The sequence below is a fragment of the Camelus ferus genome, chromosome 1 (assembly GCF_009834535.1).
Source record: "Camelus ferus isolate YT-003-E chromosome 1, BCGSAC_Cfer_1.0, whole genome shotgun sequence".
NCBI lineage: Eukaryota > Metazoa > Chordata > Mammalia > Artiodactyla > Camelidae > Camelus > Camelus ferus.
The window spans coordinates 3,236,648-3,244,514 of record NC_045696.1 but is presented as its reverse complement, the minus strand read 5'-3'; the positions used below and the strand labels follow the sequence as shown (position 1 = coordinate 3,244,514).

Below are 7,867 nucleotides of genomic sequence, written 5' to 3'. Positions count from 1 at the left end.
GCTTTATCACCTGACCATGGGAGGCGCGTGGGCAGGGTCCGGTGCTGTCTTCTGCTCTGACAGGGCTGTGCTTCAGTTGCTTCTCTGAGACTGCAATCTAATGGCCTTGGGCGCGACACTGATGGCCGCTAACCCCCGAGTCAACCGAACACGGTTACACGTCACTCTCCCCGGCCCGAGACAGTCTGAGTTAATGTGTAACCCGGGACCAGAAACCAGAGAGGGGGGTATTGCGTGTCTCCTTCAAAGAAAGGAAAATCGTTCCCATGTTTTTATTTAAAAGAACTGCAAGCACAGAGTAACATTCATCTCTTTTAATTTTTAGGCCAATTTTGAGGATGAGGAAATCAGAGCAGAAAATCCAGGCGGTGAGTTCAGGCAGAGAGGACCCCAAAACGTCCGGCCAGCGATGGGGCTGAGCTCCTGGTGCCAGGCGGGCAGAGGCCCCTGCCCGCTCCGGACGCGGGTCCCGCTGGGAAAGTGTCTGACACTAGCACTCCTCTGCAAGGGCGGGGCGTGGGGCGGGGAGATGCGTTAGTGAGGGGGAGCATTCTCTTTCACTTTTAAATAATTACAGAAAATTTGCTTCGAAGTATCAACAGGAAAATTCTTGGATGAGAAAACACGGATGGTCTTCGTGTTTTAAGGGCTTTCTGTCCACCCCCACCCCAAACAGGCCGGAAACCAATGCCAGGGAGGGTTCTGCACAGCTTTCTGGTGAGAGATGGGAAGGGAAGCCAGGAAAAAATACGGTTCTTCACCCGACGGCCTTTCAGACCTGTCCTCCCCTCCCCCAGCCCTGGATTCAGACTGATTTGGGCAAAAAGATTTCTTCCCAGTCACCCCGTGGCCATTACTGTGAGTAAAAACACAGCTGGCGATTGGGATTAGGGTCCCGGGGTCCCACGTGGGTGTTTTCTAGTTCTCTGTCTTCAGAACTCACAGTGCCGTCATGGCCTTACCGTCTGTAGGGTCACCAACGGGCTCGGGATAGAAGCACCAGGGGACTCCCATGACTTTGTTGTCAAAACAGCAGCCTTTTTTTTCACAATCCGTCGCCGTGATCCCGGAATAACCACAATTTGATCTGCTGTTGGGGTGCACCTGACATGTCTCTGAAAGTGCGCAGGCCAAGAGGCGAAGGTGAGTGGTGGGCTGAGTCCTCCCTGTTATTACCCACCCTCCAGTCGGCCTCCTTTCCCCAGTTAAAGCAGCAACCAGCGGCACAGTGGGTGTGGACGGTGGGCTCCAGGTCCGAGAGGGGATGCTGTCCTCGTTTCCTGATGCGGAAACCCTTAAAATCTGGGCAAGTGCAAGGTGCCCGGGATTTGCAAACTTTGTACCTACTTAGATAATTTATTCACTTACTCATTAATTTCAACAGTTATTAACCTGTATTCACCCAATCAATATGATCTGTTGAGCACAGTCTGCGTGTGCTAGAAACAGAAGCAAGCACAGCAGAGACGGAGAGGGATCTACCTCCTCTTCCCCTCAGGGATCAAGTCCATGTCTGGCCCTGTGCTGGGTGACGGGGACCCAGAAATTAGAGATAGAGAAGTCGTTGTTAGGAAGCAAATGATCTAATGGAGGAGGAAGCCATGTAAACATGCAAAACAGCACAGTGCAACCCGCCTCGGGCCAGCCCAGGAGGGCCAGTGACAACAGGCTGAACAAAGCAAGGAGGGCTTCCTGTAGGAAGAGGTTGACCAGGTGAGGATGAGGCAATGGGTGTTCCAAGCAGATGGAGCAGCGTTTTCAAAGGTGGTGAGGAGACAGCAAGGTGCGTTCAGGAGGTGTAAGTCCATGTACAAGTAAGATGGAGAGTCGGGGTGGGGGTGGTATGGGGACTGGGGTGGACAATTTCAGCCCAAAAGCAAAGGGAGCCACTCAACAGCATAAACCAGGAGAGGGGTGACATCGCCCGAAAGCAGAGAACATGCAGGAGAGACGGCCCGCCGGCAGCAACCACGTGCTCGGACGCAAGCCCTGAGGCTGTGGCCCCGGGCCGGAGTCTAGGTTGTGAGAAGGCACGCCTCTGGGCCTGGTGGAGGACAGGTCCAGGCAGGTAAGAAAGAGGAGTCTCGAACCCTTTCTCTGTCTCTGGGGGGCATGGAGGGTGGCGGCTCTGCCCTGCCAGAGGGCTCGGAGGTGCTCCTAATGGACGCCGTCAGCCGGGCCCCAGGGAGAGGCCTGCCTGAGCAGGTGCTCCATGCACTGGAACAGAGTCTGTCCCTGGCAGGAGGGTGGAGCAGCCAGGTCTTGGGAGCATGGAGAGGGAAGGAGCCAGAACAGAAGAGGGAGGAGAGCCAGAGAAGGAGCGGGACGGGGACTTGGGCAGAGGTGGTCACGGGCTGGCCTCCACCTGGAGCTTCGTGCTCTCAGAAAACGACAGTCCATCCAAAGCCCAGTGGACGCGGGGCCTCTTCTAGACTGAGCGGGCAAGACGCCCGCGCTTGGTCCTTTGTGGAGTCCAGCTAAGTGTCCTAAAGCTGAGCCTGCATCATGAGCTGGTCTCCGTGAGTTTTTTCTTGACATCTGAGGATCACCTCCAGCTTTCTTTGAAGGAAGCGTCCTCTGGCTTTGCAGAAAGATCTGGATCCATCTCTCACTGGTGGGGTGGCCTCTTGGGGCCATCAGCCTCCCGGGGTCTGGCCCCCTACCATAGAGCGGAAGTGACCATTACTCAGCCCACAGGGCAGGGAAGAGGCACAGGTCAGGGGGAGCGGTGTGTGCAGAGCTTGGACAACAGTTCTCGTGTCCTTTTGTAACAGGGAAGAAGAACAAATCTGACTCCACATGAGATCTGTTCCTTTGGCTCTAACCCTGGGCTGTTTCCTGGGCTTAGAAATGCTGGTTCTGCACCTTTTGTAAAAGAATGTTGACTAGAGGCTGAAATAGACAGGAGAGCCCTGGTTTCAAGGCTCTGACTTTTAAGGATATAACACTTTTCCATTTATACAGAGATTAGAAGTTGCAGAGCAGAGAATAACATTTGTCTCGTTGAGGGTTTACAGGGACATCGTGACCTGACCCACGTGGACAGCTGCAAGAACCAAGGATTCCAACACCAAGGAGTTTGCAACAACCAACCACACCCCCTCCCCTTTTTAGTATAAAAGGAGCCTGAATTCTGACCTGGGGAGGATGGTTCTCTGGGACATTAGTCCCCCATCTTCTCCGCCAGCTTTCCGAATAAGGTTGTATTCCTTGCCCCAAACCTCGTCTCCCGATTTATTGGCCCGTCGTGGGGCGAGCAGAACGGGTTTGGACCCGGTAACACTCTCCCTCTGGGCAGGACGAGATGCAGCAGCCCCCCCGGGCGAAGGGCTAAGCTTTGCTGGGCAAGCTGACCCCCTCCCAGCTGGTATCCTAATGGGAACTGAAGATTTCCAAGCACAGGAGTCCGTCTTGTCCCCTACTTGCTGTTGCTTGACGGGACTGAATGGAAATGATTTCCATCCAGGGCTACTCTTGTAATCGGACAGAATTTTCTAGTTTTCTGTAGTCACAGGATCGCTGACCCCGTGAGACCCGCAGAGAAGGGTTGAGCCTTGAGCCTGAGGGCGGGGACAGGCGGGGACAGGCGGGGACAGGCGGGCTGCTGGCAGTCAGGGCGCAGTGAGTGGGCCGTCCTGGCCTGTGGTGAGGGGGCCCAGGGCCAGGCTCCGCAGGACCGGCTGCACAGACTCCTGGGGCCGGACAGTGTGGCGGGCAGAGCTGGGGCCGCGGTGGCAGGGACGACGCAGACTGGCTGGGGGCAGCCGGGAGCAGACCACCCTCCTTCTTCCCCACAGCAGAGCCGTATAGCGCCCTTCAGGTTTTGAAGCTCACCCCCTCTCCTTGCCTTAGGCTGTGGGGCCTTCCTGCCCACCCCAGACGCCTCGTCCTCTGTTCCTGAGTCATGAGGTCCTTGGAAGGTGCCCAGAGATGTGTGGGAACCATCCTGTCCCCTCTCTTCAAGCCTCTACGGGAATTCTCATTCTGAAATCTTTGGAAAACCCTTTTCCCACCCCCTCTCTTTAAAGTATGCCTAATAGCAGTAGGTAACCTTTAGTTAGCACGTGGTTGCTTTTCTCAAGCCTGCATCACACTTGATTTTGCTGACAAACCCTCTAAGGTGAAAGACGGATTCATTTCTGCAGATAAAGAATCTGAGACACAAGCAAGCTCTAAGGAAGCCGTGGTGCCCTCCCGCCTTGATTCTCTCCGTTGGTGACACCACGGACCAGGCATCGATGGGACACACACCAACAGGACGTGTGGTTTGGGTGCCATGGGGCAGGAGGCCCAGGAGAGCCCACAGACCCTGCCAGAGGGGCTCCCAGGGGACGCCCAGCCCCGGAGCAGGCCCTCGGACGCCTGTGTGGACTTTGAGTGGGTTCCAGCCCCTGGGGCAGGGTTTGGCTTGGACTTTCGGGAGAACCAGTCTTAGTCCCAACATCAAAGATGGCTCTCTGAAATGTGGAACTTCCGAGCAGCACAATACTCTAGGCTCAGTGCTGCAGGCAGCTCCCCCCCTCTTTCTCACAGCATTTCCCGAAGCTTCCACAGGCCCCTACCCCGCCGCTACTGTCCGCCTGTTCTGCCCTCCAAAATCTTTCCAGGACCTAGAACAGCACCTGGGACAGACAGCGCTCAGCTCAGAAATACGGATAATGACACCCTGAGTCCTGCACAGAGACGCACGCCGCGGGCGCACCCACCCCGGGGCAGGACCTGCTGTCTTACCGCCCTCGCTCTGTGCCAGGCTGCCGAGCGCCAGCGCCAAGGCCATGACCAGGACGCAGATCACCTTGGGCTCCATGCTGGCCGCAACCTCACTCCTCTGCCCCGAAGGAGACCACGAGTCAAGGCTGAGATGCGTCCCGGCTCTCGGTCTTATACCGCAGGCTGTTTGCTTAAAGAGGGTCAGATACCGTTTGCCTAAGGAGGGTCCCCCAACCCTCAGCTCCAAGTGGTTAAAAGGTGTTTCCTAAATGCAGCCAAACCAAACCAACAGGTTGGCTGATAGAGAAAAATGCCATATCATATGGTCACCTCGGGTGAGGGAGTCTCCTGAGTCCAGCAGCTGAGCGTATCAGAGACCCTCCTGCTAAAGTCAACATCGCTTACTAATTCGAAAATGATTCATCATGGCAGACACCGGGACAGGCACAGTGTGTCAGCAGTGGCTCCCGGGTCCCCCCCAGCGTGACTCAGGGAAGGAGAAGGGCCAGCGCCGCCCACCGGCCTGGCCGGGTCCCTGTAGGGTGGGCATGCAGCCGCCTTCCATGATTTTAAGAATCCATGTCTGGAGGGACAGCTGTGCCTGGACAGGATGAACAGAGAAATAAGCGGGCCTGTGCTTCCCACCTCAGCTTTTCCCCACTCGTGTTATGTTAGTCTTTTTCTTGGCAAATTTGTTTGTGAGCAAAGCACCACTGGACCCCTCACCACTGGACCCCTCACCGGGAAGCACGGCGCCGTCCTGAGGGCCGGTTCCAGGCGGCTCTGGCATTGAAAACTCACTGGTATTCAACCTCCCACTCCAAGGAATTGCCGGAGCATTTTTACTTATTTGTCTAAATTACTTTTTTTTGGCTTTTTTCCTTTCGCAGTGGAGTCCTTTCCAAAGCGAGGTTGTGTAGAGGAGGGCCAGTGTGACACTGATGACGCAGAGGGGATTTCCCTCTGGGGGGCCCCTGCGTCTGGGGGCTGGCGCTCCCAGATCCTCCTGGCGGCTTCCCTGATGCTGAACTGACAGGACACCTGCGCCCCCGCGCCCCGGGCCCCTCCCCTGCTCCGGACCTCCCTGCCTGCCTGGCTCACGCTCACCGCTCACCGCCTTCGGCTTACACGCTCTGCTCCTCGCCTCTTGCCCTCCCCCCCAGCACCTATGACAGTGTCTTATTCAATCAGTGTCTGTTGAAGAATGAATGAACGAATGAACAAACGAATGAATACAGGAGACAGGTTTTGTCTTCACTGCAGGGTTAAGCTCTGAGGGGGTGAGCCTGCCTCTGAGAGATACTAACTTTTCTTGGGTGACCTGGTGAACAAGTCTTGGCGGCCCCTCTGGGAAGGGAGCTGGCTCAGGCCTGGGGCCACGGCGCTCTCTGCCGCGCTCACCCCGAGCCGAGCGAGTGAGCGGGGTCTCTGGGAGAAGCCTGCTGCGCGGGGCGCAGGGAGGGGCCGGGGCGCAGGGACCCTCCGTGGAGACGGGCGGAGGCCGCCGAGGCAGGGCCGGGGCTGCGGGTCTGGGCGGCGCCCGGACGGCGGATGGCCGGCACGCCGGCCTCTCAGGCCTCGTTTCTCTCAGGCGTGGAGACACAGAGTGTGCGACACTTTGGAGAACAAGCGGTGACATCTAGTGAAGCTGAAGCTGCACAGACTGAGAGCCCAGCGGTCCCGCTGAGCCTGGGCCTGGTGCTCACAGCGGGGAAACCCTCGTGCTCGGGCAGAAGCAAACAGAGACGGCCGAGCCTTGCAGCGTTGTCTGTGGTCGCTTTAAGGAAGGAAGGAAGAAAGGGGGATGCTTAAAAAAAAGGAAGAAAAAGGAACGAAGGTAGGAAGGAAAGAAGGAAATGAAAGAGAGAAGGAAGGAAGGGAGAGACGGAATGGAGAAGGAAGGAGCGAAAAAGAGGAGAAAGCAATATAAATGTTCATCAACGGGAAAGGGGAAAACACGGAAATAAGTAAATAAATAAACTGAATACCTCATAGAAGATGAAAATGAAAGAATAATGAAATTAATAAGCAATAATAATAATGGATAAATATTGAAAACAAAGTTCAACAAGAAAAGCTAAGAATCGTTCTTAGAGTATGATGTCGTTTATGACACAGATTTCCAAAGTAAGTGAGCAATGCCACGCGCTCTTAGAGCTGCACCCACATGCGAGAAACTGCAGCCGCGCAGACAGGAAGGGGGCGCGCTGGCAGCCAAATACGGCCGAGCCTGGGGAGGCACGGAGAGGGGCACCAGAGCTGGAGGGGCTTTCAACCTGTCTGTGATGTTCTAGTTCATCAAAGAAAATCTGGAAGAAATACGGTTAAAAGGTGATGCTCTTTTCAGTTAAGGAGGGAGACACAGATGCTTGTCCTCTGTGTGTCTGACTTCGCCCTCCTGGGAGGGCGGCATGGCCAGCGGGGCCTGTGTCGCTCCCAGACTGCCTCTCAGGCTTGCAGCAGTGACTCCAGGGCTCCTAGGAGACAGCGCTAACACAGTGACCACACAATCACCTTACACACCCTGTGTTTAAAAAATGACCAACTGGTGGGGAAGAAACGACTTGAGCGACGATGCCCTAGCAAGTGGGGTCCCCGTGCGCAAGGACTGGGGCTCCTCTGGGCTTCACTCCTCTTACTGGAAAACACAGAGGTCGGACCCAGGACAGGGAGCCTGGCCTGACCCACAGTCCTCTCCTGCCAGGGCTCCGAGGCGGGAACCCCTTGCTCTGCGAGCCCAGCGCACCTTCCTGCTTTCTCGGTACAGTCCTCCATCTGCGGTCAGGCCCCCTTCCCTACTCCCACTGCACGTGGTTCGGCCTGACCTGCCCCCGCCCTTCGCCAGAGCCACGCTGGTTCTTTTCAGGCCTGAGTGTCTGGGGTGTCCTCTGTCTGCCCATCCCTGTCAGCAGTCAGAGCCCCTGGGAGTGGCTGACTTGGCTGTGTCTCTGGCCCTCATGTCCTCTGGCTTCTGGCTGTTGTTGTGGGTGGCACCAGCAGGATGTGGGGCCTCAGGAGGAAGTGAGCTTGGGGTTTTATGTCCTGGGTCCCTGCTGGCAAGGTCACGGCAGACTGGCTGTACTCCTCGGTCCCCCCAGTGCTCCGGCGGGCAGCCCTCTGCACCTGGCAGTCTTCTCTGGCTCCCCAAACTGACCCT

General features: G+C 56.4%; 1 protein-coding gene and 1 long non-coding RNA gene across 3 annotated transcripts; one reads left to right on the top strand and one right to left on the bottom strand.

Moving 5' to 3' along the window:
• Positions 1–247: 247 nt before the first annotated feature.
• Positions 248–7,540, top strand: LOC116657555. 2 transcript variants are annotated; one of them, XR_004312691.1, is made up of 4 exons: positions 248–368; positions 677–1,143; positions 1,898–4,910; positions 5,601–7,540. It is a non-coding gene; the product is annotated as an uncharacterized LOC116657555 (long non-coding RNA). The 2 variants fall into 2 exon arrangements; XR_004312686.1 differs by having other exon boundaries at positions 1,898–5,513.
• On the bottom strand, positions 300–4,864 carry TFF1 (trefoil factor 1). The gene is made up of 3 exons (XM_032460366.1): positions 4,732–4,864; positions 963–1,115; positions 300–501 (listed from the first exon to the last, which is right to left on the bottom strand). Exons 1-3 carry the CDS (start codon positions 4,805–4,807, stop codon positions 491–493), a joined length of 240 nt encoding a protein of 79 aa, XP_032316257.1. The 5' UTR covers positions 4,808–4,864; the 3' UTR covers positions 300–490.
• Positions 7,541–7,867: the final 327 nt, after the last annotated feature.